The sequence below is a fragment of the Heptranchias perlo genome, chromosome 40, assembly GCF_035084215.1.
Source record: "Heptranchias perlo isolate sHepPer1 chromosome 40, sHepPer1.hap1, whole genome shotgun sequence".
Classification (NCBI taxonomy): domain Eukaryota; kingdom Metazoa; phylum Chordata; class Chondrichthyes; order Hexanchiformes; family Hexanchidae; genus Heptranchias; species Heptranchias perlo.
The window spans coordinates 11,195,876-11,208,679 of NC_090364.1; the positions used below are offsets into that span (position 1 = coordinate 11,195,876).

At 43.4% G+C, this 12,804-nt stretch overlaps 2 protein-coding genes across 5 annotated transcripts in view; both read right to left on the reverse strand.

The window, feature by feature from the left end:
* Positions 1 to 1,845: 1,845 nt before the first annotated feature.
* Positions 1,846 to 7,856, reverse strand: LOC137305683 (mitochondrial ribosome and complex I assembly factor AltMIEF1-like). 2 transcript variants are annotated; one of them, XM_067974585.1, is made up of 2 exons: positions 7,786 to 7,856; positions 1,846 to 2,128 (listed from the first exon to the last, which is right to left on the reverse strand). In XM_067974585.1, exon 2 carries the CDS (start codon positions 2,056 to 2,058, stop codon positions 1,846 to 1,848), a length of 213 nt encoding a protein of 70 aa, XP_067830686.1. In that variant the 5' UTR covers positions 2,059 to 2,128; positions 7,786 to 7,856. The 2 variants fall into 2 exon arrangements, with proteins under 2 accessions (XP_067830686.1, XP_067830687.1); XM_067974586.1 differs by lacking the exon at positions 7,786 to 7,856 and adding an exon at positions 7,150 to 7,471.
* A 4,075-nt stretch (positions 7,857 to 11,931) lies between these two features.
* The window catches only part of eif3s6ip (eukaryotic translation initiation factor 3, subunit 6 interacting protein), a 41,739-nt gene continuing 40,866 nt past the window's right edge, over positions 11,932 to 12,804 (reverse strand). For all 3 annotated transcript variants that reach the window (XM_067974587.1, XM_067974589.1, XM_067974588.1), the window contains one exon: positions 11,932 to 12,740. In XM_067974587.1, coding sequence (XP_067830688.1) covers positions 12,705 to 12,740 — 36 coding nt within the window. In that variant the 3' untranslated portion in view covers positions 11,932 to 12,704. The remainder of the gene's footprint in view (positions 12,741 to 12,804) is intronic.

The following is a 12,804-nucleotide window of genomic DNA, read 5'->3' on the forward strand; positions in this document are numbered from 1 at the left end:
GATTAGTTGATGGAGGAACGTTGATCAGGGCACGAGGAGAACTGCCTGCTCATTTCCCGATACTGTCTACTGATGTTTAAACGTCTACTTGGCTTAATGTATCAGCCAAAGGACAATACTCCCTCAGAACTGTACTGCAGTGTCAGAATTGATTGTGTGCTCAATTTCCGATAAGGGACTCAAATCCATAACCCAGGAGTGAGAATTCTAGCAACTGAATCAAGTTGATATGCATTTTTGTATCATTTTAATAAAAATCACAACTCTTGTGCATTATTTCCAGCTGATTATTATTGCCTCTATACTTTGAATGTATATTTGCAAAATAAAGTACTAGAAAATCAATTGTCTGTAGACTATTCTGGAAGGTTTTCTCATTTGTAAAATAACGATGGGTTTGGGATATAAATTATTTTCTTCTCCTCTTTACAGTTGTCTGTTAGCACTGCACACCGTTACCTGACAGAATAAACCTATTCCAAGATTGCCAACGCTCTGTAACCAACCAATGAGGAACCATAGAAGTTTACAGCAAACAGGAGGCCATTTGGCCCATCGTGTCTGTGATGGCTCTTGACTAGTGCAATCCAAAACTAATCCCACCGCAACACATTTGCCCCATTGCCTTGTATCTTTCTCTGCTTCAAATACGTATCCACTTTTCCCTTAAAAGACGAAACAGTCTCTGCCTCAACCGCTTCCTGTGGTAAGAGTCCATGCTCCAACAATCCCTAGCTTAAACAAATTTATCTTAACCGCTCTGCTTACTCTCTTCATGACCATTTTAAATCAATGACCCCATGTTACTGATTCCCCAACCAGAGGCAATAATCTTTCTCTAATGACCCTATCAAAGCTCTTCATAATTTTAAAAACATCTATTAAATTTCCTTTCAGCCTTCTCTGTTCTAGTCCCGAGTATCTCAAGTCTCTCCTCTTATTGTGGTCTAATCATTGCCTTGTACAAAGTTATCATTACTTCTTTGCTGTTGTATTATATGCTCCTATTTATAAAATCCAAAATGCTATTGGTCTTTTTAATGGTTTCATCTGCCAGTAATCGCACTTTTAGGCAATAATGTGTTTGAACCCTTTGGTCCCTTTGTTATTCACACCCTTCATTGTCTTTCTGTTGAGTGTATGTTCCCAAAATGCATTACCTCACACTTCATATTAAATTGCATCTGCCACCATCTATGCCCTTCTGAAATTTTCCACAGTCCTTCTCACTGTTTGCCAAACACCCTACTGTGTGGTTTTAAATGTCCTTTTCTACATTGAGCTACTCAAAACTGCACACAGTATTCTAAATTGTGGTCTAACCATTGCCTTGTACAAATGCATTACCTCTTTGGTTTTGTACTCTACGTCCCTATATATAAAACTCAAAACACTACTGGCGTTTTGATGTTTATATCTGCAATCGAACTTTCAGGGAATTACATGTTTGAACTCCTAGGTCTCTCTGTTTATTCACACCCTTCTGCATCTTTCCAGCCTAGCACAATCCTCTCATTAATATCGGGCAGATTTTCTATCAGAAGTTACTCAACAGTGATCAGGAAGGGGAACCCTGTCGGGTTCTCCCATCCACTACCCAGGGGCGTTGTGGCTGACCGTGGGAACTCCCGCCACCGGCCGTAGGAACCCACACTACTGCCCAACCAACTCAAACGTGGAACTTCCTGGTCTACATGACTCAGTTTCACAATGGGCAATCCATTCACCAACAGTGGCCTCAGGGAACGCCCAACCTAAATGTTTTAAGAGGCAGAACAGTCCATCAGAATGATTTTAAAAACATACCTAGAAGTTTGTAAACAGATGTTATGTTTTAGCCGTAGATTAAACCAGGCCTCCGAGCTTGCTCTTCAGAAAGTAGATGCCTTTCTCCAGTTGCTGAACTTTCTCTTTCTCCCCGGTGAGGTGTTGGTTCTTTCTGAATTCCCGCTTGATGAATGTATAGTAGTACTCTCGGTCAGTGTACTGGAGATTTCGGCCCTCGCGCAGGAGAGCACGGTAAAGATTCAGCACAGCCACACGTGACCAGGTCGCCATGACAAGAAAAATCAACCAGTAAAGTTGGCACTGCTGTCCAATCAGTGTGAAAATATCAGTTTTGCCATACCTGAGAAAAAAAGAAAAGTTGATTCTCCACCAACATCAATGGATGAATTACACAGAATGTACAGCACAGAAGCAGGCCATTCGGCCCAACTAGTCGATGCCAGCGTTTATGCTCCACTCGAGCCTCCTCCCTCCCCTACTTCATCTAACCCCATCAGCATATCCTTCTGTTCCTTTCTCCCTGATGTGTTTATCTAGCTTCCCCTTAAAGGCATCTATGCTAGTCGCCTCAACCACTTCACGTGGTAGCAAATTACACATTCTCACCACTCTCTGGGTAAAGTTTTTCCTGAATTCCTTATTGGATTTATTAGTGACTATCGTATATTTATGGACCCTAGTCTTGGATTCCCCCACCCTATCAAACCCTTTCATAATTTTAAAGGACCTCTATTAGGTCACCCCTAAGCCTTCTCTTTTCTATGATGTGGAGATGCCGGTGATGGACTGGGGTTGACAAATGTAAAGAATCTTACAACACCAGGTTATAGTCCAACAATTTTATTTGAAAATCACAAGCTTTCGGAGATTATCTCCTTCGTCAGGTGAGCGTGACCTTCAAGGAGTACCACGCTAGAGAAAAGAGCCCCAGTCTTTCCTGACAGTCATAATCTCTCAGTTCTGGTATCATCCTTGTAAATTTTTTTGTACCTTCTCCAGTGCCTCTATAGCCCTTTTGTAATATGGAGCCCAGAAGTGTGCACAGTACTCCAAGTGTGAGAAATAGAAAACAATTTTCACTGCCATGAACTCTCCAGTGTTGCCACTAGTATTTCACTATAAAGCACAATGGTGGGTGTGTAAAATTTTAACACGGTCCTCTTTCCATTTGCAAAAGATACTAGATTTTTCTTCTAAACTTTGGTTGTTTCTGGAGAGAGCATTTTCAGCTCTATCACTTGGGTGAGGTACTGGTGGCTACAGGTGTATCACCAGTGGTAATAGTAGAGCAATCTGAGATCAAAGTATATTGGCACAGTGTTACAGTGTAATACCTATAGTGCCATTTTTCCCCACAGTGATTTGGTGTCAATAGTCATTGTTCTCCTTAGGGAAAAAGAGAGATAAACTGCAAACACTGGAGATATACAGCATATCCATCAGCAGTGGGAAGAAAGGAAAGATGTAGACTTACAAAGTGAAAGATAAACAAGTCCCCTAAAAGGTCTAAACAAGATCGGGGGGAACACAAGAGCTCAAATAATCCCATTTCCACTCTGACCTTTCCCATCTCTGGTTTTTGACAGTTCAAACCAAGCTCAATATAAACTTAGTTAGAATCTCAACTTTCCCCTGTTCAACGTGCAACCCTCTGCTTTGAATTCAACTGTAGTAATTTCAGGCCTTAGCTTTCTCCCTCATTTTCTTAAAAGCACAGGGTGCTTGGGGCACACTTATCTATCTGGTGGCAGGGTGGGGGGATATGTTTCAGGTATAGACCTTTTGTCAGAATACAGTTCTGCTGAGAGTCCATTCCTGGGAACTGAGAGGGGTGGAGTTATCAGTCTGGTCTATTTTTTCAGGTGCTAATGGACCTAGAATCATAGTATGGTACAGCACCAAAGGAGGCCATTCGGCCCATCATGCCTGTGCCGGCTCTTTGAAAGACCTATCCAATTAGTCCTACTCCCCCTGCTCTTTACCCATAGCCCTGCACATTTTTCCCCTCCAAGTATTTATCCAATTCCTGTTTGAAAGTTATTATTGAATCTGCTTCCACCCCCTTTCAGGCTGTGCGTTCCAGATTGCAACAACTCGCTGTATAAAAAAAAAAGTGTATCCTCATCTTGCCCCTGGTTCTTTTGCCAATTACCTGTTGTGTATTTTCAACACTTTGTTTTTTTCAGATTTCCACCTATTCATTCCCCCCCATTTCATTTCCTCTGTATTTTTTCACTTTTCATTCACCCGTTTTGGAGGGGTGGGTGCGCGTCTTTTCTCTGCCTTAAAAACTTTCATACCTTTTGTTCTTTTAACTCCCTTTCACTGCCTAACTGAGATGATCTTTGTACACTACCTAATACTTTCACCATTTACCAAAAAAGCCCGTTTGCTGGCCGATCAACCCATCAGCCATCTCCCCGACAGCAGTCAGCACTGTTGACTCTATCCTTTACTTATTCTCTCTTTCCCCCCTCCCCCCACCCCCCCCCACCCTTATTTTGTTCTGTCCTATTATAAGGGCTCGCTTATTTTCATCTTCTGAAAAAGGTTCTCAAAACACGAACCTCCCTTTTCAGATGCTGACAGACCTGTGTAATTCCAACATGTCCTGCTTTTACTGCTCCCCTTAACACGCTGAGCACTGAGCAAGGTGAATAACTACAGATAAAATTCCTAAAAACTAAAGTTGTGAAACTCTGTTCTCACCCCCACTAAGGCACTCGAGATAGAAAAGTCAGGATATTGATCTGTTCTGATGTACACAAGTAGGAAGAATAGAGGAACAGAATATTTTTTAAATGGTGAGAAACTATTAAATGTTGGTGTTCAGAGAGACTTGGGTGTCCTGGTACAAAAAAAACACAAAGTTAGTATGCAGGGACAGCAGGTAATTAGGAAAGCAAATGGCATGTTGGCTTTTATTGCAAGGGGGCTAGAGTACAAGAGTAGGGAAGTCTTACTACAGTTGCACAGGGCTTTAGTGAGACCTCACTAAAGGTTATGCTGGAATTGTATAAAACACTGGTTAGGCCACAGCTTGAGTACTGTGTACAGTTCTGGTCACATTACAGGAAGGATGTAATTGCATTACAGAGGGTATGGAGGAGATTTACGAGGATGATGGCCGGGAATGGACAATTTTAGCTATGAGGAAAGATTGGATAGGCTGGGGTTGTTCTCTTTGGAACAGAGGAAGCTGAGATGTGATCTAATTGAGGTGTACAAAATTATGAGGGGCCTAGATAGAATGGATAGGAAGGACCTATTTCCCTTAGCAGAGAGGTCAATAACCAGGGGCATAGATTTAAAGTAATTGGTAGAAGGATTAGAGGGGAGCTGAGGAAAACTTTTTTCACCCAGAGGGTGGTGTGGGTCTGGAACTCACTGCCTGAAAGGGTGGTAGAGGCAGAAACCCTCAACTCATTTAAAAAGTACCTGGATGTGCACCTGAAGTGCCGTGACCTACAGGGCTACGGACCAAGTGCTGAAAAGTGCGATTAGGCTGGGTGGTTCATTTTCGGCCGGCACGGACACGATGGGCCGAATGGCCTCCTTCTGTGCTGTAAATTTTCTATGATTCGCACATGGAGTACTGCGTACAGTTTGGTCTCCTTATCTAAAGGAAGTATATACTTGCCTTAGAGGCGGTGCAACGAAGGTTCACTAGGATGAGAGGGTTGTCCTATGAACAGAGGTTGGGTAAAATGGACCTATACTCTCTGGAGTTTCAAAGAATGAGGGGTGATCTCATTGAAACATATAAGATTATGAGGGGGCTTGACAGGGTAGATGCTGAGAGATTGTTTACCCTGGCTAGTGAGTCTAGAACTAGGGGGCATAGTCGCAGGATAAGAGGTCGGCCATTCAAGACTGACATGGGGAGGAATTTCTTCACGCAGAGGGTTGTGAATCTTTGGAATTCTCTACCCCAGAGGTCTATGGATGCTGAATCATTGAATATATTCAAGGCTGAGATGGATAACATAGAAACATAGAAAATAGGAACAGGAGTAGGCCATTCGGCCCTTCGAGCCTGGTCCGCCATTCAATATGATCATGGCTAATCCTCTATCTCAATACCATATTCCTGCTTTCTCCCCATACCTCTTGATGCCTTTTGTGTCTAGAAATCTATCTAGCTCCTTCTTAAATATGTTCAGTGACTTGACCTCCACTGCCTTCTGTGGTAGAGAATTCCACAGGTTCACCGCCCTCTGAGTGAAGAAATTTCTCCTCATCTCAGTCCTAAATGTCCTACCCCGTATCCTGAGACTGTGACCCCTCGTTTTGGACCCCCCCAGCCAAGGGAAACATCCTCCTTGCATCCAGTCTGTCTAGCCCTGTCAGAATTTTATATGTTTCAGTGAGATCCCCTCTCATTCTTCTAAACTCGAGTGAATACAGGCCGAGTCGACCCAATCTCTCCTCATACGAGAGATAGATTTTTGAACTCTAGGGGAATCAAGGGATATGGGGCTAGGGTAGGAAAGTGGAGTTGAGGTTGAAAATCAGCCATGATCTGATTGAATGGCGGAGCAGGCTCCAGGGGCCGTATGGCCTACTCCTATTTCTCATCATCTTATACTTCATTCAAACCTGACCATTTCCCCACTGCCGATCACGAGCCTGACTCTTGACCTTTACCTGTTGTTCTTATTGTTACCATTTCCCTCATTTTGTGCAGTGGACTGATGCAGATTTTCCCCTTTCCTCCAGAAAATAGTTTCTACTGCATTACATTTCTTTACATTAAATGTAAGCTGCTTTGATCAGCTCCAGCACAACACGTGACCCAAGCTGACATTTCTTTTCCTCTGTAAAAAGGAGCCTCAGTCGCCCAGCGCCAGACCATCCTGCCACAGCCTTTTACTCAAGTCTTTGAGTCTTCAGCGGTAGAAGGGAAGACTCCTAGCCAAAAGCAACAGGTTGGAATCCTAGGCTTGACTGTTCTTCATACCCAGCTAGCCTCTATAAACAGTTGAGATAAGCATAACTAGGTTTTAGCGATGGTACTGGACAGAATGACTAACAGCACCACCTTCAAGAGGGAAACACTCTCTCAATATGATCCAGTTCTGGCACTCCCTCAGAAGCAGTCCCAATGTTTGCTCCCCCTCCAGTCTGCATAACAAAATAGGATTAAAAACAGATTATATATATATATATATATATATATATATTTAAAATCCAAATTAACACTATTTACTTTTAACGCTGTTACCCATACATTATATTCTGATTATCAGCCGCAAACAGATATACAAAAATCCTGCTAAATTAGCAATAAGAAACTTCTGACACCTCACAGAACTATGCCTGCACACAGTCAGCAACTCAACATTCTTACTGAATACATACCTCACTCATGGCTCATTTAACTGGGTAAACTTCTGACCTTGTCCACCAAAGGGGTTTAGTTTGACAAAAGGGAATACCCAAAATGTTAACCTGCATTTTCTCTTTCCAGATGCCGACTGGCTCACTGTGCATTTTCTGTTTCAGATGTCATGATGCATGTGGGGGGTTATTTTTTTTAAATCAACATTTTGAGTTTAAAGCCCTTTTTCCCCCCCCCTCCCCTCCTGGATTGTACCAAATGGCAACTCGGGCTCTGTAAAATTAAACCAGGGCATGTCAAGAAACAGCAATCAGGATTCGAAATGGCTGACTGCCCTGATCATCTGGTTAAATGTGTTAAACTTCACCACAATGTAAAGGCCACTGGAAAAAGTTCACCAGAACCTGGGTCACTCACACCGGAAGTTCCGCCCCCACCCGCCGGCGATTGGATCGTTCCCCCGCAACGCGGCCCTCTGATTGGCCACGTCCCCTTGTCAATCACGTCGACCGGCCCAGCCGCATTCACACCGTGAAAAGCCCGAATTCCTTGGCGACCGCGCATCAAAAAAAATAAACCAACCCAATAACGTTCTTAAACGATCCGATCTGATGCTTGCCAACCGAATACAATGCCGAAGCGTTAATGTCACTCACCTCGCTTCTGCCCCGCGTTCTGCTTTAATTCCGCTCCCACCTCCGCAGGAGGAAGAATAAGATGGCGCCCATGTCCCACAATTAATTCCGGTTCACGCCCGACGTCGTTACGTCACTGGTTGCCATCGCAGGGCGGGGTCAAGTGTGACCCCATTAAAGGGAAGCCTTTTGGAAACATGCCCATCCCTTGAATGGGGGGTCACTCTGCCTGTCTGATAAGAACATAAGAAATGGGAGCAAGAGTAGGCCATTCGGCCCCTCGAACCTGCTCCGCCATTCAATAAGATCATGGCTGATCTTCGACCTCAACTCCAATTTCCCCTAGAGTCCAAAGATCTATCGATCTCGTCCGGGGTCTTTGTCCGCACCCAGGTGGCCCTGGACTCCGGAGAGGGAGCGTGCGGTGCCAGCCGCAGCTCAGTGGGGAGCACTCTCGCCTCTGAGTCAGATGTTTGTGGGTTCAGGCCCCACTCCAGAGGCTTGAGCACATTATCTAGGCTAACACTCCCAGTGCAGCACTGAGGGAGTGCTGCACTGTCGGAGGTACCGTATCTCAGATGAGATGTTAAACCGAGGGCCTCGCCTGTCTTCTCAGGTAGATTTGTAAAAGATCCCATGGCTCTATTTCGAAGGGGAGCAGGGGAGTTCTCCTGTGTCCATGGCCAATAATTATCTCTCAACCAACATCGCTTAAAATACAGATTATCTGGTCATTATCACAATGAGGGATAAATATTGGCCAGGATACTGAGGAGAACTGCCCTGCTCTTCTTCAACATAATGCCATAGGATCTTTACGTTGGCCTCTCCAATGACTGCCTGGTCAGTTCCGGATTCACTCGCAGCTGCTATGTTCTCATCAACTCCAGCAGAGAGACACCTACAAGTGAGGAATTAGTTGGACAGTCAGAAGGGTTGTGACAGGACAAGTCACTGAGCGCTAGTGAGAATGAGGACCTGGGAGTGGAACCTTGCTGTTTGTCCATAGAAGGGGGAGAAAATACTACCCTTGGCTGAGGTGCCTAGAGATCCAAATCTTAGGCCCAGTCTTCAAAGGAACAGTGATTCCGGAGCATCAGTCTTATGTGGAGGCAGTTTCCATGCATATGGTGCAGATGATAAGTAGAAGGAGTCCAGTATTCACATCTGCAATAAATTTTTCATGACCTGTATAACATCCTGGAGACTGTTAGAGCTCAGGAAATTACTGCAGCAACAAGGTGCCAGGAAGAGCATCTAAGGACATTGGTGGCATATGGAGTGTCAGCTACCAATGCTTCATTAGATGCTTTGAACAGAACACTTTCACAGAGCTTTCAAGTCCTCATTGGGACTATTTGGTCTGTGATGAAACCAACCAGTAGCACCTCTGAGCCCGAGCCCAGCACAAATGAACGGGTGCAGCTATCACTCTCTGGAGGGTGGCAGTGAGCCCACTTCCTTAAGATCCCTCCACTGCCTTCACGCGAGGGAGCTTCAGACATGGACCCAGCCCCTTGCTACTGCAAGTGCCATACTGCCAGAAGCTGGTTCTTCTGGACACGAGAATCACTTCAGGTCTCTAAGGCTCCAGGGGACTATCCCAGCCGCCCACCACTTAGGGAGCAGTACACTGGAGTACTGTAGTAGATTAAGAACTAGAGCAAGCAAGTTAGATGGCACAAAGGGTAGTCATGGTGTTAAGAAGTAGGAGTAGAAAGGTGGGGCAGGGTGGAATATATTTTGTTGGCACTTCCTGGTAAATATTGGTGTTTCAAGTAAAGACACCTAGGTCACATAGAGCTGAGTTCACTTCTGTGTCTGCTTTCAAGCAGTGGGAATTAAACGTTGGCGAGAGAAATGTAAACTATTTTGTTAAGTTGCTGGGCAGAAATTGTAGAATGTGAGGGACTTTGTGAGGGTGCAGGACTGACAGATGTGTAGTGGATTATTTGGTGAATCAGTATCAGACCCAGCAGAAGAGTTTTATCTGCAACATTTCACTTCCAGTGTTGTGTCAGTCCATACAATCTGTCTATTAGCACACATGGAAAATGAGGCAGGCTAAAAATATATGCTGTGTATTTATAAAGCAAAGCAGAAGGCAAGAGGCTTTATTACCAAGGCATAAGTGGTCCCCAAGTAGGTTTTGAACTTCTATGTACTTAAAATTTATCTCTGGACCACAAGTAACCAAGCAACGTTGGCAGCTAACTCTCCTGTTCCAATTCAGGAAAGACTGAGCCGGCTGGGGTGTTTTGTTCCAGAAAAGAGAAGGCTGAGAGGTGACCTAATAGAGGTCCTTAAGATTATGAAGGGGTTTGATATAGACATAGAGAAGGTTTTTCCACTGGAGGGGGAATCCAAAACTAGGAGTCATAGATATGATAGTCACCAATCAATCCAATAAGGAATTCAGGAGAAACTAGGATGTGGAACTTGCTACCACATGGAATAGTTGAGGCGAATAGCTAGATAAGTACGCGAGGCAGAAAGGAATAGGTTATGCTGATAGGGTTTGATGAAGGCTCGTGCGGACGTTGTATGAGGATAAGATACAGCTCGGCTGTGCTGCCATCCACAACAAAATAGCTTGACCAACACTTGATGATGTACATGCCACTTGGGTGAAATACTGGAACTGAACCTTAGCATAAATCAGTGCCTTCAGGAGAGGAGAAATTGTGTGTGTGGGGATGGGAAAAGAGAAGAAATAACACTCAAAATGCTCATCAAACAATACAACCCAGCTCCAAGTTCAATTTGGATTTTGAAAAGATTGTATTGCACATTAATATACTACACAATATAGTCACTGAATTGAAATCATCTTATAATTCGTTTCTTGGCACTAAATTTCCATTCTGCTCTATTATCTATATTTCTGAATTCAAATTGGATCATTCAATTTTTTTTAGCACAAGAAAAGTTATCAGTAGACATGTTTATTGCTATTTGGGCTCACAGCTCCTGCTGAGCAATAAATTTCAAAACTTGAATTGTGTGTTAGCCTTTATTGCAACAGGGGTTGGAGTACAAGAGTAAGGAAGTCTTGCTGCAATTGTACAGGACTTTGGTGAGACCTCACCTGGAGTACCGTGTACAGTTTTGGTCTCCTTACCTAAGGAAGGATATACTTGTAGATATACTTAGAGGCAGTGCAACAAAGGTTCACTAGATTAATGGGATGAGAGGGTTGTCCCAAGAGGAAAGATTGAGTAGAATGGGCCTATGCTGTCTGGAGTTTAGAAGAATGAGAGGTCATCTCATTGAAAAATATAAGATTCTAAGAGGACTTGACAGGGTAGATGCTGAGAGGCCGTTTCCCCTGGCTGGAGTTTCTAGAACTTGGGGACAGTCTCAGGCTAAGAGGTCAGACATTTAGGACTGAGATGGGGAGGAATGTCTTCACTCAGATGGTCGTGAATAATTGGAATTCTCTAAACCAAAGTTGAGTATATTCAAGAATGATATCGATAGATCTTTGGGGGAAAGATCAAAGAGAAAGGAAATCAAGGGATACGGGGGGTCAGGTGCGAAAGTGGAGTTAAGGTCGAAGATCAGCCATGATCTTATTAAATGGCGGAGCAGGCTTGAGGGGCCGTATGGCCTACTCCTGCTTCCATTTCTTATGTTGACTCGTTCATTTCTACACCTCCATACAAACAAAACCAATTTTATTTGAAATCAAAATTAATTGCTGGAAGTGCCCAGCACTGTTCCAATACGAACATATGAAATTGACGGGCAGGAAAAGACCAACTGGCCTGCCCCACACTCATGATGACTGGAGCACCATAACCAGACACTCCCCCACCTCTTGCAGCTATCCTGGGAGACACACAAATCCAGAGAAAAACCCAGGGCCGACAGAGGAGAAAAAAAACACTCTGGAAAATTCCTCTCCGACCTCCTCAGGTTATTGAAACCAGTCCGGATCACCGTGATCTTTTTTAATTGACCCACACCAAGTATTTATGGTTTGATTCAGATGCTTACAGACCTGTTGTGTATTTTCTATTATTGCAGACATCCAGTTCTTTTTTAACCAAACATTGGCAGGACTGTTTTTAATGCATGTTCTGGTTTGCACCCAACAATAAGCTACACAGTATTAAGGCCATTAACAATATCCTTGAATAAAAGACAACAAATAGTCAGGAGACAGCAAGTACACTCATTTTTATTGAAAGACTTGGTATTGTATTTAATATCCAAACACATCCAGATAGCCAATGGAAATTAAATCAGTCATAGATGGGTTACAGAGGCAGGGGTTTTATAGATATCTGGTTGACTCAATCAAGTGCCCTCTTGTCCAAATTAACTGGACAATTTGGTGGAAATTCCCAAACTTCACTTGAAAATTAATTAAGAGATGGGCAGGATCACCCTTTAACACGTTTGTGCATTTTCTGTTTTTACACAGAATGCAAGGGGCTGAGAGAACACCATGGGATTGCATCAACAACTAAGGATTTGTAAAATGGTAACCAGTTATTATTTTATAATACATACAGCCTGGTGAAACTCCCCAGCAGCTTTATTTTTGAAAGTTCCAACATCACATCATGCAGATGATTTTTTAAATCAGCAACTTTTCACCTCCCGTGTTGTGACATTCCTTACAAACGGTCTGTATCAGCTCACGCTGCGAACGAGGCAGGTTAAAAATGTGTGCTGTGTATATTATGAAACAAAGCAGACAAGGCAACTGGTTTTATTACCAAGGTGCAAGTGGTCCCGAGTAGGTTTTGAACTTCTACAAACTTAATATTTATCTCTGGATCACATGCAACCAAGCAACGCACCTGGCCGTCCAGATATTAAAAGCCTCAGTTACAGGACAATAACCAACACTGTAACCATCAATTACAGATGCTCTTGGAAGTGACAGCTTTCTTGGTTGGTCCTTCACTGCTGTGCGAACAGAATTTCCATTATCGTGGGGTGATTTTCTTCAAGCTTCTGTTGAGCTACAAAATAAAACCAGATAAACTTGCATGAAATATTTTGACCCAAATAATGCACAATTTAAAA